Below are 27,322 nucleotides of genomic sequence, written 5' to 3'. Positions count from 1 at the left end.
ACTGGCGTTGCTGTAGGGCGAATCTCTCTGAAGGGAATATGAAATTTCCATTGATCCGCCGCACTAGTCACTGGATGCAAATACACATTTGCATCTTCGATTGCTTACAAAATTTCTTTCATGTGCCAAAAGCACAAATCCATTGCATCCATGCAAACTCGTTTCAACGCAGCTCGATTTCTGAAACAACATCATCTTGTAGATCGGTAGATACGGGCTAGGTTGAACTTGTTTGAAGGATCAACCTGGAGCCAATCTTGAAAAAACACCCTCTTCATGTACTTAATCGAGATTGACGCCGTCTACAGTACTCATCAGAAAATGCATACTACGATGACTTCCTCCTTCCATGTTTAATGTATTTTCTCAAAAATTATAGATAAGCGTAGATTTATTTGTAACGAACAAGGCAAAATGCAAGATCTATCAAAACTTCTATAAGTGTCGGTATATACTTATTGAAACAACAGATTGCGTTCCGTCTCCATTCTCTTTCTCTACCACACACTCTTATAGTTTGAGGCGGGAGACAACTGCAGTAGTAACAACTCTCACAGTGCTTGCAATAGCAACTTTGCATCATTATCGAGGAAAGCGCAAGTGATGACACAGTGACGATATAAATACATATGACGTCGAAAAAGATGGCAAAGATATAGGTCGCGCAGCCGTATTGCTGGTAATGTCTCAAACACCTCGAGACCATTGAAGCTATTTTCCCGCGTAAAGAGCTATCCACGAGAGAGTTAATAAAACAGGGACCTCCACCAGTGGACCAATAGTTGCTGCGAGTGCTTGATTGGATCCTGCCCATAGACCGATACGGATACGGCAATGGCAAGCTCAAAGTTGTTGCTTCCAGCAGTGAACGCTTGAACGACAGCCATCTGATAGTCCCAATTCACGTGTCCATAACGCCTACTGAAATTCCATACCGCAAATAAGGCGACGTTTCACATGATTGCAAAATACAAGACTAACGGTACAAAAGTGCGAAAAGTTGGCCCCAAATTGTCCAATATATGTCTTGCTTGTTCAGCAAAGATGATGATTATAGTGTAGAGCAAGCCTACAAGCGAGAGAGGACCAAAAAATGGCAGAAATTTTTTCTCAAAGGTAGTGCGGACCGCAAAGGTAATGAAGATAAAACGGGTGAAACAACCGGCGGTCAGAGGTATGCCGAGGTAAATCAAAACTGCTGTGTTTGCATAGTCCAGTGTAAAGTCTCGAGAACCGGATATCACGTTGATAAACCAGATACAGTAAGGAGCATATAAGACAATTTGCAGTACTGAATTTAAAATAACTAAAATCGCGCAAACATTCGAATCACCGCGAGCGCTTTTGTTCCAAATCATCACCATAGCAATGCAGCGTGCCAAGCCAACCATAATGATGCCAATTCGATATTCTTCCAGGTCTGGCAATGTTGCCCAAGCTATTCCCAGCATCAAAAAAGGACCTAGGACCCAATTCAGCAATAAAGACATAAAAATTTGCAACCAAATTTTGGAATCCTTAAATGTCGTTCCGAATGTCTCGTAAGGCACCTGAATAATGGATGAGATGTGAGCTCAGCCATTGACAGGCAGCATACATGTAACCACAAAGTACCTCGCAGAAAGCACCTCACAAAACCCACCTTCGTTAAGATAGGCCACATCATAACGATCAGGCCAATGACAAGAGGCGCTGAGACGCCATTGAGATACCCTTTGTTCAAATGTTTTCTGACACGTGGCGCAAGAATACCGATGACAACACCCAGACTCATTGCAAAAATAATAAAAACTGAAAGAAATCGATCCAGCCAGCCCAATCCCTGCAAAACATTTTTAGCTGTTAGGTTGGAAATATTGTTCTCTTCTTTCATCTCTTCACTGGAAGGCACACCACCGATCTGTTGACACGTTTTACCTTCGCCATTTTCATGATCCTGGTTCTTAGCTCGCGCATTACCTGATTCCATTGTGTACGTTAGGCTACTAGCGCTGGATTGCTGATTTCAAGGGACAAGAAAACTAGCAAGTTGCAAAAACATGCCGTATTTAAGCTTTCCCAAGCTGTTAGAAAATATTCCTCAAATACACAATCCATCATGATAGAATTATCGAGCGCATTCGAATCCATACGGAAAAGGAAAACTTAATTTGAAATTCTGAACACAAACATCAAAAAACTTCGGGCAGACAGCCGCATCGGCCAAAATAAATGCAAAACATAGTTCTGACAGACATCTGTATTCCTGATTTCAAATAAAACTAATTTGAAATTCTGTGCTATACCTAGCGTGCAAAATTTCAAATTTCTGCCGATTTGAGAGAGCACATCGCAAATTTTCCGGCCCCAGAATCGCTAAGGTTCAGTTCAGTGTACGAATTTGAAATGCCGCGTTCCCTCAGGAAGCATATTTGCTCAAAGTACGCGCATGGGGATGCCAGAAATGTGTAAATACTTCTAATTTCATTTTTCCGTCTAACCAGCGGTGATACAATTTCGAGCAGCCTGCGCCGCTTCATCCTTAAATCATGCTGATTCCGATTGCGAGAATGTTTGATAGATGATAGAGTAAAATTACAATCTGACAAATACGTCGAATGAAATTCGAAAGTCGCATAGATCACTCCATCGTTGTGAAAATGAGATTGTCGAAACGACTTAACGGTATGGATGTGTAAAAATGGAAGTAGAGTCACAGCAACTGCGTTTTTGATAGAACTTGAATGATACATCAGCTTCTTGGACAACGATTGAGGCTCAAGTTCTGTAAGTGGTAATAGAGGCGAGAAAGCGAGTGAGTGTATAGTACGAGAGAGTTTATATCATTAATCTGTGTATCCTTATTTGATTGATGGAAGTGATAGCTTCTATGTCAGACAATCATGCAAAGATTTGATGCAGGGTTCCGACATGCCGTACCCTAGAAGAAATCGAACAGAAGAGATATTTCAAAAGCTAGTATTTATTATATAGTGTTATTTTTACATCATTAATGTTCCCATGTTTTTGATTATCGAAGGCCGTACCCTTTTGCGTTCGCAAAGATACGTTCTAAAATAGTGGCTATTCGACTTTTTAGGTGTCCCACGTATATTTCCCGATCACCGATTTGCGCTAGAATAAAAATCAATGTGGAGAGAAAATATATTGCCTGAGATGATGGGCAAATTCCGTGTTATACGGCCGTAGTTTTCTATTTCTTTGTTAACCTCTCGGCCAATAAACAGATTGCATACGCACGAATAAGACGTCAAAGCCGAGTCATCACCCAACTTTCCGAACATTAGAAAGTTATAGAAAAGGTACCTGCTATACAATAAAATAATTTCTTGGAGGCCGGTATGACAGCGTTGCAAGATAGTAGTATCATACATCGTGCGCATATATTCTTCCTGCGAGTCGTGATCTTATCTGAAAGGATTTGGTTCCCTGATCGATCAAGATCAACCTAGCCTACTATTCTAAAAGCCCGAATGTGTTTGATATCGAACACCGATGAAATAGGATGACGAATTGCAATTGTGGCTGATCTTACAAACCTATACAGAACAATTTTTGACGCAGACAATTCACCCCAGCCAACATAACCGATCTGAGCTGGATCAAACCCTGCACTGTATCTTGGTCATGCCCTCAAATGACAGTGTGTTTGCTGCTTTAGAAATGCTATCACATCCTTGAGGCCCCCAATCCTGACATATCCAGACACTCACAAGTCATCTGGCGCTGCCTCAGTGTTTTGCTAGTCCAAACGAGATAAGCCTCAATTTTTGATGCAGCTTGCTGTGCGAGCATACCTCATACAACTTGTCAAAGTGATAGTCCTCTTCATATCATTATACGATATGGCCCATTGGAAGAGAAGTCAATAGATGTGCAATGCTAATCATTCGATTTGGCGAAAGCATCGAAGACTTCGTATTTTCGTAAAAGGTCAAAAGAATCCGTCTATTCACTTCTCAAAGTTACAACCAAAACGAGATTTCTGGTCAACTTCGCTTCCTCAAATGTGGGACATTCGGGTCGTATTCAATGCTCGTATCAGAGCTTCTTGCATCGCTACAAGGTACACCTGCCTGTAACGACATAAGAGTGTAGTTGGAAAGGTTTGAATTGAACTGCGAAATTTCTGCTTCTTCGGCGGCTTTCGTTGACGCAATCATCTTTTCTCAGAGATTGAACAAGCTTTGCGGAAACGTCTTACTAGGCAAACTTTTCTATACTGTGACAAAATTTTCGAAGAAAATACAATCGCGACTCAATACTTCGAGCTCATCGATGGTTAGCTTTTGCAATTCAGTTATCATCAAAAGCAACTGGAACGCAAGATATTACAACTGCTTTTATGGATGACAGAGTTCATTTTATTTTATTTTGCTGATCTATGAAAGTCTTTTTTTCTAGAACAAGCAGGGAAAAAATGCTTTCGATTCGATAGATTCGATGAACACTGCCATCTGGGACGTATCTCAGTTTTGATTACTACCCCTTAATGACAACACCTGTGCCGACGGCCCCTTGAAAAAAAAGGGAAAGCCAGCTAAATCCACTGACAATCATGCTTCCAGATTTGAATGCGCATCTTAAAGGCCTTAATTCTCGGTATACACCTTCAACAACAATCGATAAGCGTATATTGGACGTTGACTCAAGGACCAAAGAACAAGGACAGATGATTGATCAAGCGGAAGTTATCTAAGTCTCGATCAGGGATTGCGCGGAGAGCCATCCGAAATGTGGGCGTATCGTGATGGGCCTCCCCGCTTTCCGATCGGAAGAAGAGAAGGGGACGGACAGGCCGGAGACCTGGTATGAACGGACAAGTAGATCCGCACCACATAGACGGACGTGCACTGTCTGATCACGGCGCTTGTGATCGACCGTTTTGGTTTCCCAAAAAAAAAAAAAAAAACAAGAAATCTTACATTCGCGTGACAAATCGTATTTTGTGCCAAACAAAGAACGTAGTTCTTCGCCAGCGTATCTCTCCTGATCAATGGGATCTGCCACACATTCGTTCAACATTTATTCCAGGGCACGGATTTCAGCATTGGACTGTCCTACATATGCCAACAATACATCACTTCAATTTCCGAATAGTCCTGTTACGACCAGGATCGACTCGAATATGTATAACACGAACAACCCTTCTTCTGTGTCCTCTTCTTCCTTTCTGCGCGCAGCTTCTCGGCACGTATCGCAATTTCAATCATCGACAAATTCGTATGGGACGGCATAAATTTCTTCGAATAACATGGATTTTTCCGATCAATTGTGGTCTGTGATGATGAGAGTACGCAAGCGTATTGAAAGTCTTCAATTTAAAACATCAGCAGCAGGACCCCGCCTCCTACCTTCGGTTCGTGGCGGTGATATTGCAACTTTGACTTCGCACTTGCATCGTGAGATTGATGTTCTAGCCGAAAGCGATATTTGTTCGGCTGATCATTTTGCATTGGATGTACATCATTTGTACGACCGATTCACTCAACGAGGACATCCATGCTCGATCAAGCAGCTTTTGCAAGGCTTCTCGTCGAGAACAATCGGTTTCCTCGTATTCTTATTCACATCGACAACGTCGAGGCCCATCTCCTACTTTGCCTACGATGTGCCCAAAAGGGACTGCCTCATTCTCACAAGTAGCGCTTGGTACTTCTTATACTGCGCCAATCTCAGGCGGACTTTGTGAGACATCTTCAGATACCCATCCTGCTACACAGCATCAAGAAAAGTACTTTCTCAAACACAAATCTAATTAAAGCCGATATAAGCTTGATGAAAGAGGAATAGGAATTTTATTCAAGATTTGCACAACATCTGACTGAAAGAAATTTCCCATTCAATGATTTATGTTGCAATAAATGTATTCTTGCGTGATTTACAGATGGAAACAGATGGAAGGAAGTCGCACTTTCCCATATCATTTAGATTGCTTTTGATTCTCTTAAAATCACTGTTATAGCTGTTATAGCTGTTATAGCTGTTGTTGTTGTTGTTGTTGTTGTTGTTGTTGTTGTTGTTGTTGTTGTTGTTGTTGTTGTTGTTGTTGTTGTGCTGAATACTGGATGAGCAAATCAAACAGATTATGAAGATGATGAATCCAGTACGTATTGAAGGAAATGCAAGTATCTCGCATACCTTCTGACTGCAATTGACGACGCTGTTGAATGCGTACTGCTGCTCTTGTGACTTCCTATATTTCTAAAGAGAAATACTATACCTGGCTTGTCTCTATCAATGTCTAGACTCTTTCCCCCATAAGACGTGCCAAGGCTAGAATGGCAGAAGCAAGAAAGATTCGTATTGTCGCAAGATTCTGGCTCTATGCTTATCATGCCAGGGCTCGTTGAATATCATTTGGAAAATTTTGAAGGTATTATGGTCAAAGCAGTACGACTTCATGAGGTTTTGCAGGTCACATATAAGTGCAGATAAGAAGCATCTTGGCTTAGTGCCAAACATTTCGCCACGCTCAAACGCGGTGCACAAGTAGTACGATGTCCTCAAGGTTCTGATATATTGCAACACGATAAGAGAAGCAAAAGTGTACTGAGCAAACTATTTGATGTGTTTGTACAGTCGTGTTGAGAAGAACTAGCGAATTCGTTGCTTAAACAATTGTGGATTGTCTGTCATCCAAGTCATCTCTGAGGTGATCAGCGAGTAATGTTTCCTCTTCTCCTTCTTTGCCTTCAAGTTCTTCACGTGTATCCATGAGATGTATCTGATGATCGATCTTAGTTTGGAGATAATTTGCTTGCCATTTCTCTTCGTATGTCCAAAGGGCGCGTAAACCGGCTCCGAACGTTTGACCTCTTTGTTTGGCGTGATACCCGACAGAAAAGAGCATAACCGGTGCAATGGCAAAATAGGCAAAAAGAATGCCAAAATTGAATGAATACGGCAAAGGGAATAAGAGCAGAGCTTCTTTCGAACGAACGAAATAAGGTACATTGAACCATGAAGGTAAAAATCCCCAAATGATGAACAGGCTTGCAAGCTGGACGGAGATCATTGCTTTCATGGTTGCAGTAAAGGTTGGCAATGCGCATTTTGGCTCTTCTTCGGAAAGGCGTAGTGCGATTGAGACCAGCAAGATTGGTACACGTCCAACATTGTCAAAAGGATGATCGGGGTGTTTGAGTGACATACAATGTTTTGCCATTTCTTTTGATTCACGAATTGCTTGTTTCTTTTGCTCATCCGAAACTTCACTTAAGCCTTCGTTTGCAACATCGAATCGATAAGCTAAGGTCATCAAAAAAGCAGGCAAACTCATGTGCAAAGGCCAAATTGACGAGTAAAGTAAGCAGATCATTTGACCGATAATCAGATCGCGATTGTCCAAATCTTTTTCCTTTTCTTTAGCTTTTTCAGGAGATTTCATTGACGACGACGTTAGATAGTCAACAGAGTTTACGATGGCAATCACAATTGCAACGAATGAGATAGTAGCGATTAAGATCACTACAAGATACTTGACGTGAGATCGTAAAGACACGTTGTGTCCAAATGTCGCGGGTAAGATCAAACTTCGAGAGTACACAAATGCTCTTACGAACGCGATCACAATAACGATCAAGATCGAATCCGTAGAATGTGCAAAAAAATAAGCAGTAGTGGCAGAAATTATGATGTTCAGCAAAACGAAAAAAATAGCCAAAGGATTGCGTCTCGTACTGTCTCTTGTGATCGTCACGTTTGCCGGGCTCTTTTGTTTTGTCTTTTTGTCCAATTTTGGGTCCAATCTACGTCCAACACGCTGAATCGGCAAGATAAGAGGAGCGAACAAGTGGGATAAAGAAAAGGAAAGAACATAGGCAAAAAAGATGAAGGGAATATAAAGACGGAAAGCGGAAAAGATGGGCCATTTGGCTTCATCTTTAATGGGAATGAACGCGATCAAAAGTAAGATACTTGGCGAAAAACACCAGAAAACAATTGAGAACAATTCCAATCTTGACATTCTTTTTTCCCCAAGAAAACCGTTCTTGGGAGGTTCTTCAAGAAAACCGTTCTTGGGAGGTTCTTGAGCATCGTAGACCTGTAATGCACGCCAAACTTTCAAACTTTTACGAGCAGCAAATGGCATGTACATTGTCATACAGAGACCAAGCACTGTCGGTAAAGCTTGAAGAAATCTTTGTTTCTCTTCGCTGATAAACATTTCTCGGGTAATCGATACCGTCATTCTGTTAATTATGAGGGAGGAGGAGGTAAAGAAGGTGATGAGGTTTGTAAAATAATGTCAAGGAAAGGTGACAGCCAGTGCACAAATCGACGCAAAGGTACCTCGCGCCATTGGCTAGATTCTATGCCGAGAGGGCTAAGGGCTTAAAGGGCAACATTGCATACTGATGCGTCTGATACTAATTCTGCGCGCGTTTTGGAAACCCCCCTTTTTGTTGCGGATAACATGGCGCAAAGTGGAGCTCTAACTTCTCAACTACGAGGAATTCAGGAACGTCTGCAACAGGCGAGAGAATGAACTGTTTGTATTCTAAGATGTGTGTGAAATATTGATGAAAAACCACATGATTCTCATTCTCTTTAGCGCCGAGCCTAGTTACGCCCCACAGCCAGGGTATTTTAGCTTTTTCGCTGCTGTACATGAATACATGCTTCTATGCAAGACACAAGCTGCTTCGCACGGACGATCTTCTCGCCCTTTTGGAACAACTTTGATATTTTGTATATCCTTAAGACCGAATTGACATCGCGCAAGTCGAGCCTTATTGGTAATGAAGAGGTCATTATCAATGACTTTGCGAGAGAGAAATGTGCGGAAAATCGTATTAAATCGCCTTGACTTGAGCGCTCTAGTGTATTGCAACTTTAAGAATGGACATATTTAGTTCTGTCGCAATCGGGGCACGAATGGAATGCACTGGAAGAGGGACGGATCCTTTTGCGTGAGCACTGCTGAAAGGAATAGAAAATTACAGCTGTCCCGAGATAACCACGAAAGATCATCCTGACTTATCATGGTTTCTTCACCTTTTTCTTTGGAAGATGCAACAATATGTTACGATTGACCCCTGAGTTCACTATTGTTAATCCACTGACGCTGAAAGCTTCGGTATCTAATTTGCCAGCAGCTAATTGTTTAAATACATTGACAGGAAGTTCAGTTGTCGAAGCAGCTGAGTCCAACGTCTTTATTAAGGTAGGGAAAATATGAAGAGTGTAGCTTTTCGTGCAATATGCTAGCACTAATTTTTACAGGCCGGAGAATGACTGAGTCCTTTTTGCTAATTTGTGGCGTTGTTCAAGGCGGTTTTAGCTCCTTAGACTCAGTCTTCAAAGGCAATAGCCATTTTTGTACTTTACGCGAATTTTCTATGAAATGGCAAATCTCTAGATTAGAGTTACCTTATCAAAAGAACACTACTTTTACGGGACAAATACACGCAAGTTTCGGTTTCCGCACAAATCAAATTTCAATGCCAAAAGAAGAAAAATAGTAAGGGGTTTTTCTGTTGAACGTATATTGAAAATCTTCATCTTTTATTGCGGCGGCGTTCGTATCTATAATGCATTTCACACAAACTCCGGATTACAAGAGCATTCTTCAAGCAACTTTGATTCGATAAGTACTGCCTAGGTTCCAACAAAAGCTGCTCACCTTCATTTTTCTCAGAGAAGGTGTCTTGTAGGTGTCTGCCTACAGCACATTCTGCAAATCAGTTCTTATAAAAAGCATTTAAGGAGATCTTCAATGCTTCTCTTGTTACTCCAATATCCCTTTTTTTTTTTGATAAGAGGCAGTTTGTTGCAGCCCGAGTACGTACGCATAATTTGTGTGGGTGACGAATTTTTAGCGTGTTGCAGCGAGCAGGTTCAGACTCGATTTTGATGTGTGCATCTATTTTCCTCATTTACATTCATCATCTATGCACGCTGGATAGGGATAGTGCATCGTGTTGATTGATCTCTCAATATGGATTTTTCAGTCTCATCGGAGAATCAAAATGTTCCTGTACACTACCCGCTGTCTATGGCAAGCTGGCCCAATTCAAGGTCGATAGAGGTGCACATGTCGACAGGAGAAAGAGTCTGCATTTTACCGATCGCATCCTTAGAAGCCAGTGCGGACCTTAATTGGCCCTTTATTTTCTACTGCATTTCTACATGTACGAGTCTAGAACCTGACGCGCTTGGGTCACTCACGCTTGTTGAAAGTGAAAGTTACAGGACCACACACCTACTTACTGTTCAACGAGCCTTATAAGGTCATTGGCGCGAATAGATATGTGATGGGATTTGAAGAATGAGTAATGAAGCAATATACGAATATTTTTCTCTTAGCTGTCGAAAAGTCAATCAAGTGCCAAATCTAAAGTCATCCTTTGATTCAGTGAGCGCGAGCGCCAAAGGAACAATGCCTGCAAGCTAGTTGGGTTTTCCCTTTTTCTTATAGTATGCGTACAACTGAGAGATCCGGAAAGGCAGGTAAAACGTTGAGAGGTTTGAGTCGTTCTCCTTTCACCATAAACAATGTTTTGAAAGTAATCCTGAATCATATCTTCGATGTTAGAGGTATATAAGCGTTGAAGATTGCTATTTTTTATCGTGTAGTGACTATCAGCTTTATCATCGAATCCGCCAGTCGTTTTATTAATATACTTAGACCCGTAACCTTCCGTGGTAGTATGGATGATTTATCGAATTGTATACGCTAAAATGCCCAAACGTTTCATTGTATCGATAAATTCGACCACAGCGGTCCAACGATAGTCAGCATCAATGCAACAGGTCCTAATGATATTGATATTGATGAAAATAGCCTATTTATTTTGAGCAGCTTGAGATTCATGGCTTCAGGTCTACTGTAGTTCTCAAGCATGAAGAGCTAGCTACCAGAAGATGCATTATCACTAGGATCTTTGTACAGGAATAATCATATCGAATGGACTTTATTTGCTCACAATGAGTCAAAGATCGATATAGTGCAACGTGATGAGATAAAGTTTGATCAATATTCGACGCGAACGGTCAGTAATGGGGAAGACCAATCCTTATCTGATAAAGTCCATGGCTTAGAGGGTCAAATGTCTAAATTCAACTATATTTAATTTAATTTCATCAATATTACAGACTTACGATCCCAAAGGTAATCATTTCTAACTAAGGTGAAAATCCTATCTCCTGAATCTTAGGTTAAATGCAATTCTGTTGGCCAAAGATATCTGCGGATTCAAGATTAAGGATACTAAAACAATCACCCTTGCGCAAAAATGAAGATAAAAAAGAATAAGATCACAATCGAGAACACCCGCGGAAAGGTCTTGGGTATTGAAGTAGCAGGCACTGTGTTCCTGAAACCGATACAATGAACGATCAAAAATTTATTGGTTCTTACCTCCTTTCGGAGGAAAGTGAAAAGCGGAACACTGTGAGAAGGGTGTATGCAAATCACGATCAGCATCAGCTCAGCGAAAAGCCTAAACCTCTGATAATAGATTTGGGACAATAGGATGACTTACTTTTTATTTGACCTTGTGCAACAATTTGGACTGGTTGCGCAAAGCCATCGCGTTTTCGCTTTCTAGTTCCATTCTCTCTCCTGCTTTATTGCGTGACCTTGTTTCCATACCTGATCCCGCACCAATGCGTGTTTAGTGGCCAACCATCGCTATATGGGCATTTTTCTTGAATAATTGGTCATAGCCGGAAAGAATCTACGGCACCTCTTTTTGTTTCAGTGGAGCCAATGAAATGGAAGGCTTTCGTGATGTAGGCCACGTTGGTATGACAGATCTCCGCCCCTGAATTTCCAAGCCTTCGGAGCGAGCCGGGACCTACTTTGTATCGCTAAGGCGACCAGTCGTATGCTTGCGGTTGATGAGTCTCTGCAATCTCTGACAGGATGTGCGCGCTTGCTTATTAAAAAGGCCACCCTTGTCATCATGCATTATAATTTTTGTGCAGTAGAGTATAATCGAGAGCCATAACGGATCAATTCAGTGAGCCTGAAGGTGTGGCATGACCTTCCGACATTGTGAGAACAAGCTCATATTCAATCCTCATCTAGCGTTAGTTGGATGACTTCTTCTCTTTCTTCCTCTGCTCTGCTTGGACTGCTTGTCCATTGTCCATGACTGCTCTTCTTTCCCCTTTCAAGTCTTTCGACGTGCTTGATGTACCTCCACGACCTTACACCGGAAATTCAGTCCAATCATCGCCACATTACTTCTTGAGTACCGCCTTGGATCGTTGAGGTACTGTGCCTCAGAAGCGGGATGCAGTGTAGAATCAATGTCAATTCCAAATTCTCGTTCTGTCTAGATGAGGATCTTAGCCCAACGAAGAAAAGTGCGAATAACCCCGAATGTGTTTGAGGATACATTGCTTGTAGTGAAACCTTAGAAAATCATCTCGGGAAAGTTCGAGATCGTCCTTTATCCGAAAGCGCGTTTTGTGAATATTTTTCCCATGATACTGGCGTAAACTTGTGTTGTAGAATACATGCACGATGTAGTCTCCTTTCATCCCTTGTGTCATGGGTATTGTGGATCAGAGTAAGAAGGAAGAGAAACAGTACCGAAGAAGACTTACTTTAGGATCGGGGAAGAGAGACCATTCTGCATGGTCGAAAGAATGGTGCAGCGATCCTAACAGCAGCATTCCAAAGCCCACCTCATGCAGAGAGCTGGGTCTGTATCCTAGAATCTCCTCGTAATACTGTGAATCTCCGTGTGTCAGCAAATTTGATTCAATTAAATTTATGTTGGGCAATGCTCACCTCGGGTCGACTTTGAGGCAAAATGTGAGCTGCAACAGTGTTGGCTTCGTCCGAGACGACACGCCAGCCATCGCGAATTAGGAGTCTACTTCAGAATGCCGACTAGCAGTGTAGAATAGAAGTTAGGTGACTACTCTCTACTTGTATCGCTTAGAAGTCGCAGATCCTTACCTGATTCCTGCTACATTCTGTAACAGAGGATGCGCTCATTGTGTCAGAATTTGAGTCTTGCACTGGACCTCTGTGCTTGTGATGCAACTTTGGCCCTACGACCGGTGTGCAAGACTCCTGCAGCCTATCTGTAGAACATGAGAGATGTTTGCTAGACGTTAGAAGGTACACCGACAACTTAAGTAGGAATCGAATTGAATCCACCTACCGTCTTTGACGAAACGATACCTTGCAGCTGTTGGTATTTGACTATGATCAACACTAGCTTCATTCTCGTTCAAGAGCACACCCCCCTCTAAGATGCTCGATTGGACGCAATATGTGATATATGCCCAACTCAATACCCCGCCGCGCTAAAGGAACTTTACCGAAAAGCCGACGATTCGATCGCCACTCTGGTCAAAGATTTCAATGATATCCTTCTGAGGCCAAATAGCAGGCGTAAAAGAGTATCGAGACTGTTTCGCGTTCGCCGTCTTTTTCGCTAATCCTCTCAAAGGCGATGTAGAAGGAAGCCTTGACTTATGATATTGATTCGCCAGGTATACAGTAGCTTTTCTCCTTTCTTTGTATAGCTCTGTTGAGGCGCCCCTGAAGGTGTAGCCACGTGTTTTACAGCAAATTTGGAGAATTTAATTCCATAGCAGACGGGCAATTGCTGAGCTCTAGGTTGCATCGCTCATCTGGCCCGCGTTTCACTTTTGCCTGAGATCAAAAAGATCTCACACTTACGCGCTTTCAACAAGTCGGGCAGCAGATAGTCCATCTGAGAAGGATTTGCATTGAATAATTATGAAGTACATGCGCGTACTTTCGCGACAAGGCCGGAATCGTGGTGGGGTGAACTATTATCAAGCCGTGCTCAAGATGTCTCGCAGCAACATCTTACCATTCCTTTGTATTTCATTCGAGCGGTAAGAGAGATTTCGTGAGGCGTACAGTCTAGCAAATGTATACTCGGTATGCTCGATTGGTGATGTGAAAGACAGGATCGTCGATTCGTCTAAGATGCCGCACCCGTGGCTTCCTGTGTAGTATCGATCGCTTCCTTTTCACACAGACTTCAAGTCACTCATGCCAATGCGAAAGCCCGTCAAAATTGTGCGCGAGAAGTGTGTACAGCGATGTTAAATAAACAGGATCACGAAGAGCACAGGCGAGAACATAAATGCAAAGATGTCGTCACGACCTTGGTACTAGCTGATTCAGTGTATTCTAGCCGAAACCCTGCCTCTAGCGAGAGAAGAATCCTGTCTTTTCACTCGAGCGAATCGTATCAGTCCTTGTCGTTCTCGTCACAAGATTTGAGGTTAGTCTGGAGACTTTGTAAGAATGGATGAAGATACTATGGGATTCTTCTTTCCCTTTGCTTAAAGATCGCATTGTGGGCTCATTCGGGTACGATCAAAGGGTGACTGTACGCAACATCTGTAAGCTACCTTATCTTAGACGATCTTTGTATATCGCTCGATCGGTATGGAAAGAGCTGGTATCACATTGTTGATCGGTCACATCGTGTCACCGTGTCAAGCTGCTACATATTGTAAGATCAAATTTCGCGCTAATCTCTGTCAGTCATTTAGCGAGGAAAAGTCTATTCTCACTTTCTCGTATTAGAAATTGGACTCGCGCAGATGCTCTTGTAGATCTAACGAGCCACAAGAGAGCCGATCTCGCGTAATACGTAGACACGCATTTAGCTCCCTGGTACTATCCGCAAGGAAGGTTAGCATCGGACAATTTCTGACTTGTTGTTGATCAGTCTAAGAGCTGAAGGTAAGGGTGCATTCCTGAACAATTCTATTTCAGCATCAATTCTGGCAAAAGAGGATACACTGATTGGAAAGGGAAATGAGAGATCGACAAAGGAGGCTGCTATGTTGGAAGGTGTGCAAATACATGATTTACACGGCAAACAACCAGCCGCTCCAGATTTCATTGATATGCATGCACATGTCACAATGCTGAAAAAAGCATTAGATCGGATCAAACACACTAAATCGTGCGTAAATAGAGCCAAAAGAAAGGAAACCAAAAAAAAAAAAGAAAGAAAAAAACTGGACTGTGTAAGAATCGGAAGCAAACGTGCATAAGAGTTGGAGTAATATCACAAGATATAAACACCATCATTCCGGAATCACTGGTCGACAACTGGTGATGAAGCCGTTCGTATAGCCACAGAAGCAAATGTGTTCCTTTCTGGAGATCTGAAGTAGAAAGACGGACGGGCAGAGAATGGGCAATTGGAAGTTACTGATGCAGAATATGCTGCGCATTTGGTATCTTCAGGAGTTACTATTTTTCGTCAAACCAATTCCTCGAGATTATGCTTTTAGAAGGGCGTATGGATAGACTCAATGATTATCAGGGATGCGTAAAAATACTCAATTATCAGAAAATGGTCGATAAAGGCGCTCATCCTACCTACGATTGGCACGGTCACGCTAATAGCTGAACACAGTCTTTTGTTGAATTCATTCAGCTTTCAGCCTTCTTATGATAATCAGTCTTCGATTCTAGTAGAAGGTCAGCTTTTATCTGAGGTGAATTTAACCTTTGGCAATTTCCTTTGTTGCTGCAACGAATGCTGCAGCATCTAGAGTCAAGAATGAGAATCGTCATACTTTCTTCTCTGTCGCGAAAGCGCAGATCTCTTTGATCAAACCGGCATCTAGTGGGAAGTGAAGTTGCTTCATTTCTGCCACCACTTTCCGATCCTAGTAAGCAAAAGATACTTTTGAGGGGCTAATTTCTGCACCTGCAAAATTCTTCGATCTTCTTATTTTCGTCGCTTCACGGAATAGCTGTATTGAGGGCGGATGAAGTAAGCTTTATAAAACCATACTTCCAATTAAGCTTGACTTTCTTGAGATATACGTTACCATCTACGTCCACTTACGAAAAAGGTGCCGGTAGTTTGCTATGTGTAGACTTAGCTTACTTGTGGCTTTTTTTGTCGACGTCTCCGCCATTTTGTTCTACTAAGTATCTGACAATCAAGTGAAATTCATGATTTAGCCGCAAAAAATACATTTCTTCCCATGTAATTTCATCTATAGGGAGAATACCGTGAACAGTAAACTCAAAAACACCATAACAGTCATGAGCAGCTATTACTTCTTGTCAGAGCTGCTCTTCCGTATAATTGTGAGTCTTGATAATATAAATTTTAATATCATGGACAATGCAATCTGATCTATTTAAGGAAGAAGTTTGATTGAAAATCATGCGGGAGTCGATAGCATACTCTGTGGCACACGATCAAGTCTTCCATTTGCCATGACTCGGCAATTGTCCACTGTATCGTTTCTTTTTCATCATTCGATAACATTATTATCATTATAATGATGAAAGTTTGGAGCAATTTGGACGTGGTATTTCCAAGCCTCGTGGTAGTGTCGATAGGTGGGGCGTAGCAGGTGAATGACTGATTAATCTTGGAATGAAAATTCATAGAAAAATTTGTAATTTTGCCTTCACGTATTCATTGATGATTTTATGCACAACGCAGTGCTTGAAATTCTACCGTGGTTGCATCTTTCGTCAGACTTGCAGGTCATGCAACTTCCTGAGTTAACAACTTAATTGATGCAAATTTCAATTCGATGTATTTGTTGAGGCTTAATTTGAAATTCGACAAGCGAGCTGGCGAAGCTTCACAGAAGCTCATCCAATTGCAGCAGGAATTCACGCAAATTCTCTGAAGATGTCAAAAATGGGTTGCAATATGTAGTTTTCAGCTTTGCATTTCGTCGCTATTCATCAATAATGACTTCAGACTCTGACAAGATCGACGTTGATCTCTTCTCCACCTTTGAAGAGGTAAAGGCAAGATCAAGAGAGTTTTGGCAGACCTGGATAGCCTACAATATCTTCTACTTCGGATTTTCAATGAACAAAGCTGTAGCGCCACTCTTGCCTCTGGTATACACACCTATATAGATGTGATCGAGTAGCAATCGTAGTAAGCAGCGTCTATTTTGGTTTGAATATTCTCGACCTCATTTCAAACGTCAGCCGTCTCAGAAACGGTACATTCTTGCAATGTGTGAGGGCCCTATTGTCCACAAATCCTATATGATTCAGGAAGAGAGATCATGCTAGCGCACGAAGAATCAATGCATCTTCTTCCAGTGCCCATCCGATGATCTGTTCTACAGGTCGGAGCGCAGAGCGGTAAGTCGCTCTTTCACGTCATGCTGAAAATTCTCCATTATCCATCTCTTGATGCGTGTTATGACGGTCAACAACATAACTCGCTCCATGTGATTGCGGATCCAAAGTGGTTTATCGAGCATAGGTAGTAGAAACTTCTCGTCCAGATATCAGTATGAAAGCTAGCAAACAAAAGTAAAGTGGACAGATACTCACGATACGAGAATCGCCGGTGCGATAAGCAAGATGAAACTGCCACTGAGCACCAGCCGAGGTTGCAGCCACAATACACGGTATGTATGGCTTTCCCGATAACTCTGCAAGCTCGTCCAGCAACCCTAATGCTCGGGCCGCGCCTACAGCTACTTGGTTCTCTGCCCACACGATGGGATTTTTGTCCGACTTTGCCTCATAAACGAACGCAGGGTAGATGATGTCTTGCATTTGGGAGGGACTGAAAGTAATCCTATAAGAAGAAGAGAGCTTCATAAGGTTCATTAAGTCCCAATCTAGGCAATCCGTATTGTTATAACCAGTTTTGTGCTCGATGACTGCTGCAAGGCCAAAGGCAAAATCTGGCTTTGGATCATGTAGACTCTCTGCATTTGGGCCCATGAGATGCCTCCCCTCGGTCCACAGGTAATCTTCGGTGCTTGAAAGCTCATCAGATGATACAGCATGAATTAGATCATGTAGCACTCTCTCATTTACAGAGCGCATCCAAACGCGCTCATGTTGAAGTGAACAGCGGTCTAAGGATCGATCTGTGATTTGTCTAGCTCTAGCAACGGCTGAGCATATTTGTGTAGAGTCTCCACCGGCTGTGCTTATGGCAACTTGCTCTATCTCGTCAAAGTGCGTACACACTCTCAAGGCAGAAGGCCATCTCGAAAGGTTAGTTCGCAGGGCGAGAATTTCTCCAGGACATTCATCGTCATAGCTTTGAAAGGTGATGCTAGCTTGTTGAAGAGAATGAACTCTGAAGCTCACGCTCGCTGCAGAGCTATAAGAAACGTGTGAAGGATTTGATCGGGGCATGCAGTAATTATGAGATGGAAGCGAAACTAGAAATCATCTGAAAGCAACTAAGCATCGTGCAATGTCGCAAGTGCGCTTATGCTACGCGGAATTCGGAGCGGCTCTGAATATTATTTGACCTCATTGGCGCGTACGATCCTGATAAACGTCGTCGAAATTGCCTGTTGTCCTAGTTCTTATCTCCGTCCAAAAGGTCATTTTAATCGGCAGCATCTGCAGCATGTCAGACTCTTCCTTACGCTTATTGTAACGCACTCCAAGCAATACCGATCATGCATCTTCCGCGATATTCCATAGGACACAAATAGATCCTGCTATACATACATCTCACAACCAGCACCCCACGTTACAGCAAGATGTTTCGCAAATCTCCTGCATCCCGGAGAATTGTTCACTTCGTATCTTTAGCGACAACTATACACTTATAAACGTCAGACAAAACCCCTGCTACAGCAGAAATTCGGAATCGACATCAAAATCACGCAATGCTTCACTGTAGAACGCAAGTACAGGGCGCAGAGCATGAAGACCATACAATCGTTTGTTGATATGGCCCATACGTGATGGAATTCGCGACAGAAAAGACAACGATGTGGAAGACGGACAAAGTGATTTGCCGTTCAATAGATCTCTAAATGCACAGAATACGAATAAGAACCGAGAAACAAAGTCAAATAATGAGGCCGGACGCATTTAGAATTTCCAAGGCAGTAACGCTGCACTCCTACGCGTTCCCTATTAACAACAAACCACCTTTTACTTACAATTTTCTTTCTAAGAGATAGTAATTCTACACTGTATTAGTATCAATTTCTTTCCGTACTATTGCCTCCAATTGATTGTACTATCACCGTTTCTCTGTGATAAAATTGAAAGTGGAGGGTATGCTGCTATTTGTGGACCGCATACCCGAGCGTTGCTGTGCGACTTGATGCGTTCTGCCAGTTTTGCTGCTTTGTCATTCGAAAGGTGCAGAGCGTGCATTTACAAAAGCATCACCTCAGTTATGACAATTTCGATTCGGTCAGTCTTTTGAATCCAATGGGAATCTTAGTGCCATTTTTGTCCTTCTAACTCTTCTAAGCGGAACGTGACCTAATGAAAGATCGATATCACAGCCACTCCCTTTAATTAGATAAACAATGAAAAATTAATAGCTGGACATTCGTGTATGATTTGCATCAGACCTTTTAATTGCAACTGCGGCTGCGAGTTCCACACAATAGATGAGGTAGTGCCATGCTGCAACGTGAGTGGCTTTGTGCATGTCAGATGACGACGATGAATCAATTGAGCTGAATAGCATATCGGGCCATCCACAATCATGATGAGCAGATTTGCACATACTTTGGCAACACCTTCAGTAATTTGACTGCAAGTTGTTGACTTTACAATACAGCTCATTAAACCTATGGTCACATGTCCAACTTCATGCGATTCAATACCAAACCAGCTTGTCCAAGCCCCGTTAAGATAATTTGACGATACATGCTTGTAATGGAGATTTTTTAAGTTAAAGACAATGTAGGAGTACTTCAAACATTCTATACAGACTTTCAGATAGGATTTTTGTCAAAATAGACAGCCGCATCGTAGTGAGACGGATAAGAAAAGGGAAGAACTTGGAATACGAATGGTGTTGGAAAAGATTTATTTTTTGCAATAGGTCTTCTATCTCCAATTATCAGATTGAATTTCATTATAATCACAAATAAAGGCTCACAGGAATCCTTCCTCGAAAGCCAGCACAAAGATAACTAGCATTTTGTTTATCTTTCTCTAAAACCTTCTCTTGAAAAAATATACATCTCGTACGCAGCGCTTCAAGGCACTGCCAGCTATAATGATGATTTCTGTTGTCAAAGTCTGACGTGCCTTTTGACGGTATTGTCCTTTTTTTGTAAGGCAGTCGACTCCGTATTCCAAAGTAGCAGTATCTTCTCTTTGAGTATAGAAGCGAAGATCAGTGAAAGTAAATGTCTACCACCTTGCAAGAGTATTGAGAAGGGGTTACCTTAAGATCCATCGAAGTTAAGCAATCGCTGGCAGAAATGGTGGAAGAAGGGTTCCTTGCTTAAAAACAAGGCCTGATAGAGTAATTTTTCAATCTGCTCGTCAAGATTGTCGAACTCCATAGCACTTCGAGTCTAAAGTTTTCGTATTGATCTTCTTAGCTAAACTGCTCACAACACGTACAGCACGCCCAGATAGCAAAAGCGCCCGAACAACGACCTTTGATATCTTATCACAGCTTGTCGTACAAAGCGACAGGACTACCGAGGAGTGGCATTAAGCATTATTCTAAGCGTTTGTGGTCACCTATACTCGTGGTTCTCTTGTTCGCTTTCGTCGTTTTGACGTATCCAGAAGTTCGAACCTGCGTCCTGTACAGCCGCACAGACAAGCAAACGATTCAATTCCTGAACGACTACAAGCGGGAAAAGAGCCTGCGCAACCTTGTATTTATGTGAGAGAAGAATCGTCGTGAGCAATGAATGCCTACTACAAGGTGTATCGCATCTCATTCGAGCTACTACTTATGGGTGGCGTTATGCAGCCGCAATCTCCAAAATGTAATTTAGGAACCGTATACAATATAATTGATTTGAAAAGGTGCACCATTCCTGATATCTTTTCCGGCGGGACGAAGCATGAATTAGAGTCCATATTTCAAAATCCTACTCATACTTATGTTACAAAGGCAATCTAAAGTAAGGGCAAAGAGATCAATTTGTGCGATGTTAGATTCATTTCTAATCTGGCGGTTCGTGAAGAAGTCGCAAGACTTGATGGCCAGACGTATGCTTTGAACTAAGTAATACGTTTTGAAAATTTTGGTTGGATAATTACTTAAGTACATAGCACAAAGTCAGGACTCGTGCCTTATGCCCCTGCTACTGTAATTTTCTACTGCTGTATCTTCTCTGCATTTATTTATGTATATCACTTCTAAAGAGGCTTTTCTGAGCTACCTCACAGCGACATAAAGTTCATATCATCTTCACTTCTTTCCCGGACGGATCTGTGCCTCCGAAGAGAAGGATGCCAGGATAGCGAACAGGCCTATGCCTTTCTTCTCACTTTTTTATTTTTTTAAGTAGAAAGTATTTCGGCTGAAGACGCTGAGTCATTATATTCTTTCAAGTAATGCGTAGTCTCTATGCGTCTGCAATCTGTCTTTACGAATGCTCTCGATTTCGAATAATAGTCTGAGTTCTCACACACGGCGGTGGTGTTTACGTTGAAGAGCTTACAAAACTGCTTTTCTTGCATGTTTTGAATATAGCTTTGAATTTGACAGAAATTATCACTGAAATGTGTAGAAGTCTAAATGACCAAACTTTCTCGCGACTAAAAAAAAAAGTAGAAATAAACATTGTAATGATGAGAGCTGGCGCTGCTGAAATAAGCGTGATAACGAAACGACGATATAGATCTGAGCCTTTTCTCATTCTGTTTCAATTTTCGTATTTTTCTTCGTTCTTATGCACTTTTGCACTGCCAGGATTAAAGGAAATTCAGCAAAAGTGAAATTCCGTGTATATTGAAAGGGCTATGGTGGCCAATCCAGAAAACCATAACTTTCGGCTGCTCTGTAAGTAAAGGAATGGAAATTAAGCAAATTTGCGCGACTGATATTGACAAGAATTTTTATCTATCTGCTTTGTTCGCGGCCCTCGAATGCAGTCACTAAGCCTGTAAACGTACGCAGTGGGATGCATTGAAGAGATTTGTAAAAACTTTAAGTCAATGAATACAATTTTTAGTATTGAAGAAAACAGAGTCAGAAAACTTAGTTACCATTCTCAGCTGTTTATTTTTTTGGTGTCACCGACACTTTTCCATACTGCAATTGCGCTTGCCCTCTATCTCATCGGCCGGCTGGATGCAGTTCAAGCCACTTTGCTCGTGATTGCGCAGCTTCTCCGAGGTATTGCAGGTGCAGGTCTCGTTACGGCTCCGACACCTTTCGTCAGAGCATGATCATACGTCACCACACAGTATGCAGGCGTGAACGTATGACAATGATTGTTCATCGAGGTTTCGGCCGCGTCCTGGTCCTAATTGCCCTATTTTTCGCTGCTGAGAAGCACGATAGCACGCATTTGGAGCCTGTATGGATCGCTTTGGTGTCGTTCGCATGTCACATGTTCGGCGTGGGGTGGACGGGCTGTGGCATCAATCCTGCCAGTGCTTTTGGTCCACATGTCACAGTCGCGTAGTTTCCGGGCCAACACTAGGTTTACTGGGTTGGACCTCTGATTGGTCCGTTCGTGTCGGTAAGCTTCTTTGTGCTCTTGAAGACTTCCATTATACGTATGTTGTGTTCGGACAAGACGCCGAGACTGACGAAGACGCTGGCCTGCTTACTTCACTCGTACTTGGCCAGATTTTGTTCGATCGCGTCAAGCACCGTTACGGCGGCGGTGAGATTGAGAGGTGATTGCAAGAAGAACAGCGACAAAAACAATTATGGAGTACACTTTCCATGGTTCCTTCGGAAATGCTCAGTGATACCATTAAGCGGCTGGACGCGAGCCGTCATAAGGCGTGGTTGATGCTCTATTTGTCCTTTCGCGCTTAGTTTACGGTAATACGTCTGATTTGCATGCCCTACTTTTTAGTCGACTTTGTCGCAACGCACTTCGCGCTCCTGAAACCATCATGTATGCGACCAGTCCGAAGAACGCAACCAAGATGATACCCTTGGTAATCAGCATGCACGCTTCAGAGGCAATAACAATCATCTCAAAGACGCGCGTATTGTTTAGGGCGATTGCAGACGGACCAATGATGTTTAAGAGCATCATTCGAAATCCTAGAAAATGCGATGGAGCTAACACGACATTTTCATCTTTGCTTCCGAACTTTAGCCACGTCAAGTGACCATCGTCGGTAAATCCAAACTGCATGACCATCTTCGGCTTTACTTGTGTACCAAAATCAATTGCAAGGGACATCATTTGCGTCCACTCTTTCTCTACGTGCTCCGTCTCATCTTCTTCGTCACTGATAGAACAAAATTACTTTTAAGCTGAGCTTTTAATGCGATCATATTTTGTATTATGAAGGACTGCTAGATCGTGCTGGAGTAAGACTTGCAGAAGAAGGCAAAATATGTGTACTACTCGTAAGAAATTTACGTTTTTGTTGAGCTTAGTATAATATCTTTTTCGTTTATTGCGGTGGTTGTGAACGTCCTCTTATTAAACGTCAATCCATTCTTATAGGAATGTGAGTGCCTTGACCTGCTAGTGATTTTGCAAGAGGTGTTGATTTTGTCATTCCGGCAAAATCTTTTGCATGATGCATTTGAAATGGTTCGGAGATCGTTTTTGCAACAATTTCGCCCCCTACTGCTGCTTTGCGGGCTGAAGTCGAAGAAAAGCGTGGTCCTAATTTGATTAATGAGAACTCTAGCCGAAATGTTCCGCGTAAACGAATACTTAGATCTGCGAAGATGAAAAAATATGCTTTTTGATCTTCTTGTACCTCGTCCGCTGCTTCTTTGGCGATTGCTGAAGAACATACTGGTTTCGAATGTCTCCTTTTAAGATTGTTTTCTCCTTTGTGTCTCTTTTGCGAATCGAACCGATTTCTCCCTTGGGTATCTAGGATATCTGGAATACCTTCGCAATCTTTCAAAATATAAGGAGATGCGATCAACTTGCCTTCTAATAAACGTAAAGCTGAAAAGGACGTTTCGCGTAATTTGGGTAGAGAGTGTGAACCTAAATTGGATTTCTGATCCCTTTTGGTTGTTGCTGTCCCTCTTGTCGAATCAAAGACCGAGGCTGAACCAAGTAAACCTACTCGATTGATATTTGCGCTGTTGTTTGATGTAGAGCAAAGGTCTTGACGAACTTCTTTCGACCTCTGACTTACACGTCCATTTTCATTAAGTTCAGAGACCCTTTTTCTTTTACCAATTCCCCCTCCTCCCTTTTCGATCTGTTCTGCGATCAGATTCACTTGCATCAGAAATAATGGACTTGATTGTCCTATTACATCACGCTTTCCATTTTTATCACGAACATCCAGTTGAACGATCGGTAATGGATCCTACAACCTTCGTCCTTTACTGCCAAAAGTACACACTTGACCGTGAATAGGTGATTGTCGTATGATAAGATTATAGGTTCTTTGTTAACCGGGAAGAGGATGAGTACGAATTTCGACAATATTAGTGGATGCGTCTTGTACTCACCTTGGCTCTGCTTTGCGATCCATCAGCATAAGCGGATCAAATAGAGGCACTGGTGCTTCTTGAGCTGATGAGCTATACTCGATCGTGCTTGTGTTAAAAGTTGAAATTTGTCCACCTCTTTGCGATCTGTTTGCATGCTCTCGTTCTGAAGTATATCTTGCTTCACTACCCGTATATACCGAAGAAACTTTCTTTTGAGATGGATGTGCGAAATTATGAGAAAACCCAGGAAATGAACATGATGAAAGAAAAGAATTTCTGTTCTTTGTAAAATCAGATCTGGCATATGATTTGATTGACTCCATTGATGATCTCTTGGTAAACTTCTCGACGATGTTGGAGCTCCAAAAGACCACTTAGAAGAAGATCGATTTCTGAACTTCTCGATCGTTGATCTCGTCTTTTCGTGAGAGCTGCTGGCATTTTTATTGCTCGTATGAGGACTTACAGTAACTTTTCTGGTCCTGTGGAACGAGTTCATGACTATTCTCGTACTGTTAATGTCTTATCCAATCATGAAGAGAAAAGCACGGATCAAATTGAATGGGGTTTGCTTGTTTGAAGCGCAAAGAGGCTTTCACTTGCTTGCATAGAATTACACTAAAGTATTAAGGTATCGTATGCTTAACAGTCTTTCGAAAGCGAGATTTTCCGGAAATAGCGACAAAGCACAAGTCGATAATGCAGGGATGATCGGCGCTCAAAATTTTCGGAGATTGTTAAGAGGGGCTTGATAATGTCTTAGAAGAGGTGATATTGGTAGACATGAAAGAAAATTTGACGGACTTGAATTGAGAATCGCGAAAGAAAATATTGAAAAAAGGATGACTTTTCAAGGAAGCGGAAAAATAGTAGATTGTGTGAATGACACTGATGGTTTGGAGTGTGTCATTTTTACGGATGATTAAATGAAAGGCAGATGGATGTCGGGGATTGCTCTGTCAAGATTCAGCGAGAAAATGACTAGATCTGGCGGTCCTTCACTCCAAGTCGGTTAGCGAAGAAATCCGGGTGATAAATTAAAAAAAAAAAATAATCCTGTGTGGGTTCCCGTGTTCACCTGCGCGTGTGTTTTGGTCCTAAAGGTAGCATGGAGAGATGCTAGATTCTTATCACACTAGTATCGAGCAGGTTCCTGCCTAAATGTTACTGAACAAGTTGGTGTGAGATATGACCGAAACCTACACCACAATTAAAAAACTCCAAGCAGAAAAAAATTGATCAGCGCACGGAAAGGAGTGCGTGACTGAGGGACAGTACACAGCCTCGGTTTGAGTATTTAATGCATTAAGCCCCGTTTGTGCTGATCAGAATTTCCACATGTACTATCGGGAAGTAATCTAGCAAAAGGGCCTAGGCCTTAAAAAACACGTCTTTTTGGCATTTCAATTAACCAAAACAAAATCCGGATAATAAGTAGGCCTTCAGGAGTTCTCCATCTTCTGCCTCGAAGTTTGGCCATCTGATTGAGACGCTCGAAATTACATAAGCCTATTAGAAAGTGCTGTGATTTTTGATTTACTTGATATTACGAAGTAGTTCGTCATACCCTTATCTCTTTTCCTCTTTTAGATCGTATAGCTCAATGGCGATGGTGACGATGATGAGAATAGTTCATCAATTCGTACGACAGCTACATTTGCAATGGTAAGTAGCATTTTTATCAAAAACGTTTGGGTTGGACTATCAAAACCATCGATTACGCAATGTAATTAAGCTTTACCAACTTATGGCGAATGACAAGATCAAAATGAAAGACCGACTTCAATGTCTGCTAGGGTTCGGCTAAACCAAGGAGAAAGCGCATTTGATGATGACGAATCAATAGACAGTGTACCGGATGTACTCTACATCAATGGTCATTAAGGTGGGCATATGGTCGAATTGAGATAAGAAAAAGCGTGTTTAACGTTATTGACTGCATTCCCAAAGATTCGAAGGAATTGCTATTCGCATACCAGATTAACGGAAGAGCAAAATCAATATGGAAAACGTATCCCGTTTGTTAAGTTACATTGAAACCGACTTACCATCTAAATTACAATTCTCTGAACAAAACCTCAAGGCTCCTTCAAGATCGTGGCTGCATTTGGAACGCTCGGATGCTACTAATCAAACCAGACTTACAATAATTGATATTTCGAAATTCTGTGCCACCATTGGAGATGATGATCTTGTGGCATGCATGTACACTCAATTCTGGTCGATGTGACGAGGAAGTTGCGCGTGTATACAGGATGGGCTCTGCTCTTCATCCGTTTTTTTCTTGTTGCAATTGCGAATCGTGTCCGAAATAGTCCTCAACAATGTCCCTTTATCGATGATTTAGATAGGATAGCTGCAAGATAAACAAAAATGTTGACTGGACACTTGTTCCGTTGTTTCCTACATGGCTCCACCACTTTTGTCTCGCGAGACTGAACACGGTGAATTTGTACCTGATGAAGGTACCTTTGTCGGATGTCCGATGTGCATTCGATTTTGATGAGTCTCGCTGTCCCGATAGGATTTCGGCAATTCCTGGTCAGCGTCTCGTTTCACTCTGTTTGGGAAAAAGCGGGACATGACGGTCGGCCAGGGAATTGCTCCTCATGTGATTTAGATCTCAGTGCAGACGCTCTTCGCAGAAGTATTTAGCTGAATGACGTTGAACAATAGCTCACACGCCGCCCTTGACAAAAAGACCGTCCTTCTTATCTGCGTCGCAGGCTTATTTCTACACGTAATTGCCATTTATTCAAGAATGTTCCGCATGCATCTATTTTCTGTCGCATGTAGCCTTTTCGCCGTCGTGTCATGCCGGATCGCACAGATACGTGTGCTCTAATATCGCCTGTGAAAGAAGTGTTTGCGTGATGAACAGCTTTGTGGAATTTTAAGATGTATTCTAAAGAATAATTTTCAGCCAAGTTTACTTTTTATAGAAGCAAAAAGTGATATCGAAGAATGGTCAACCTTGATGGAGCGCGATTGTCAAGCAATGATCGTTTTAATGCAAGAAA

At 42.1% G+C, this 27,322-nt stretch overlaps 9 protein-coding genes across 9 annotated transcripts; 2 read left to right on the top strand and 7 right to left on the bottom strand.

Annotated features, from left to right (window-relative positions):
* Positions 1-711: 711 nt before the first annotated feature.
* FA14DRAFT_166151 (arsenical-resistance protein) lies at positions 712-1,969 on the bottom strand (the record flags this gene model as incomplete). The annotated part of the gene is made up of 4 exons (XM_025500006.1): positions 712-762; positions 819-921; positions 958-1,550; positions 1,643-1,969. The coding sequence occupies 4 exons, from the start codon at positions 1,967-1,969 to the stop codon at positions 712-714; spliced, it is 1,074 nt and encodes a 357-aa protein (XP_025351664.1).
* A 4,008-nt stretch (positions 1,970-5,977) lies between these two features.
* On the bottom strand, positions 5,978-8,194 carry FA14DRAFT_182786 (uncharacterized protein; the record flags this gene model as incomplete). Its single annotated transcript, XM_025501249.1, has 2 exons — positions 5,978-6,196; positions 6,620-8,194. The coding sequence occupies 2 exons, from the start codon at positions 8,192-8,194 to the stop codon at positions 5,978-5,980; spliced, it is 1,794 nt and encodes a 597-aa protein (XP_025351663.1).
* A 1,458-nt stretch (positions 8,195-9,652) lies between these two features.
* FA14DRAFT_96576 (uncharacterized protein) lies at positions 9,653-10,278 on the top strand. The gene is made up of 2 exons (XM_025503132.1): positions 9,653-9,805; positions 9,912-10,278. The coding sequence occupies exon 2, from the start codon at positions 9,944-9,946 to the stop codon at positions 10,232-10,234; it is 291 nt and encodes a 96-aa protein (XP_025351662.1). The 5' UTR covers positions 9,653-9,805; positions 9,912-9,943; the 3' UTR covers positions 10,235-10,278.
* Positions 10,279-12,159: 1,881 nt separating this feature from the next.
* On the bottom strand, positions 12,160-13,301 carry FA14DRAFT_96556 (uncharacterized protein). The gene is made up of 4 exons (XM_025503131.1): positions 13,148-13,301; positions 12,920-13,047; positions 12,562-12,687; positions 12,160-12,488 (listed from the first exon to the last, which is right to left on the bottom strand). Exons 1-4 carry the CDS (start codon positions 13,188-13,190, stop codon positions 12,405-12,407), a joined length of 381 nt encoding a protein of 126 aa, XP_025351661.1. The 5' UTR covers positions 13,191-13,301; the 3' UTR covers positions 12,160-12,404.
* Positions 13,302-16,967: 3,666 nt separating this feature from the next.
* On the bottom strand, positions 16,968-18,335 carry FA14DRAFT_96448 (uncharacterized protein). The gene is made up of 2 exons (XM_025503129.1): positions 17,291-18,335; positions 16,968-17,232 (listed from the first exon to the last, which is right to left on the bottom strand). Exons 1-2 carry the CDS (start codon positions 18,110-18,112, stop codon positions 17,074-17,076), a joined length of 981 nt encoding a protein of 326 aa, XP_025351660.1. The 5' UTR covers positions 18,113-18,335; the 3' UTR covers positions 16,968-17,073.
* On the bottom strand, positions 18,277-19,254 carry FA14DRAFT_162773 (uncharacterized protein). The gene has a single exon (XM_025499755.1). It carries the CDS (start codon positions 18,803-18,805, stop codon positions 18,560-18,562), a length of 246 nt encoding a protein of 81 aa, XP_025351659.1. The 5' UTR covers positions 18,806-19,254; the 3' UTR covers positions 18,277-18,559.
* Positions 19,255-22,137: 2,883 nt separating this feature from the next.
* On the top strand, positions 22,138-22,335 carry FA14DRAFT_128313 (uncharacterized protein; the record flags this gene model as incomplete). The annotated part of the gene is made up of 1 exon (XM_025496847.1): positions 22,138-22,335. The coding sequence occupies one exon, from the start codon at positions 22,138-22,140 to the stop codon at positions 22,333-22,335; it is 198 nt and encodes a 65-aa protein (XP_025351658.1).
* Positions 22,336-22,426: 91 nt separating this feature from the next.
* On the bottom strand, positions 22,427-23,226 carry FA14DRAFT_162771 (uncharacterized protein). Its single transcript, XM_025499754.1, has one exon. It carries the CDS (start codon positions 23,071-23,073, stop codon positions 22,699-22,701), a length of 375 nt encoding a protein of 124 aa, XP_025351657.1. The 5' UTR covers positions 23,074-23,226; the 3' UTR covers positions 22,427-22,698.
* A 100-nt stretch (positions 23,227-23,326) lies between these two features.
* On the bottom strand, positions 23,327-24,625 carry FA14DRAFT_158805 (uncharacterized protein; the record flags this gene model as incomplete). The annotated part of the gene is made up of 3 exons (XM_025497996.1): positions 23,327-24,175; positions 24,212-24,254; positions 24,321-24,625. The coding sequence occupies 3 exons, from the start codon at positions 24,623-24,625 to the stop codon at positions 23,327-23,329; spliced, it is 1,197 nt and encodes a 398-aa protein (XP_025351656.1).
* Between the last annotated feature and the right edge of the window lie 2,697 nt (positions 24,626-27,322).

Source organism: Meira miltonrushii (genome assembly GCF_003144205.1).
Source record: "Meira miltonrushii strain MCA 3882 unplaced genomic scaffold FA14scaffold_9, whole genome shotgun sequence".
NCBI lineage: Eukaryota > Fungi > Basidiomycota > Exobasidiomycetes > Exobasidiales > Brachybasidiaceae > Meira > Meira miltonrushii.
This window is presented reverse-complemented; position numbering and strand designations above follow the sequence as displayed.

Bases quoted from the DNA above. Each gene is read 5' to 3' on its own strand.
- FA14DRAFT_96576 (XM_025503132.1), top strand. From the start codon at position 9,944: ATGGATTTTTCAGTCTCATCGGAGAATCAAAATGTTCCTGTACACTAC.
- FA14DRAFT_96556 (XM_025503131.1), bottom strand. From the start codon at position 13,190: ATGAAGCTAGTGTTGATCATAGTCAAATACCAACAGCTGCAAG. The intron at 13,048-13,147 runs GTATCGTTTCGT...CATGTTCTACAG, and splicing joins CAAATACCAACAGCTGCAAG to ATAGGCTGCAGGAGTCTTGC. The intron at 12,688-12,919 runs GTAAGGATCTGC...GGAGATTCACAG, and splicing joins CAGAATGTAGCAGGAATCAG to TATTACGAGGAGATTCTAGG.
- FA14DRAFT_96448 (XM_025503129.1), bottom strand. From the start codon at position 18,112: ATGCCCCGATCAAATCCTTCACACGTTTCTTATAGCTCTGCAGCGAGC. The intron at 17,233-17,290 runs GTGAGTATCTGT...TATCTGGACGAG, and splicing joins GCACCGGCGATTCTCGTATC to AAGTTTCTACTACCTATGCT.
- FA14DRAFT_162773 (XM_025499755.1), bottom strand. From the start codon at position 18,805: ATGCGTCCGGCCTCATTATTTGACTTTGTTTCTCGGTTCTTATTCGTA.
- FA14DRAFT_162771 (XM_025499754.1), bottom strand. From the start codon at position 23,073: ATGTCCCTTGCAATTGATTTTGGTACACAAGTAAAGCCGAAGATGGTC.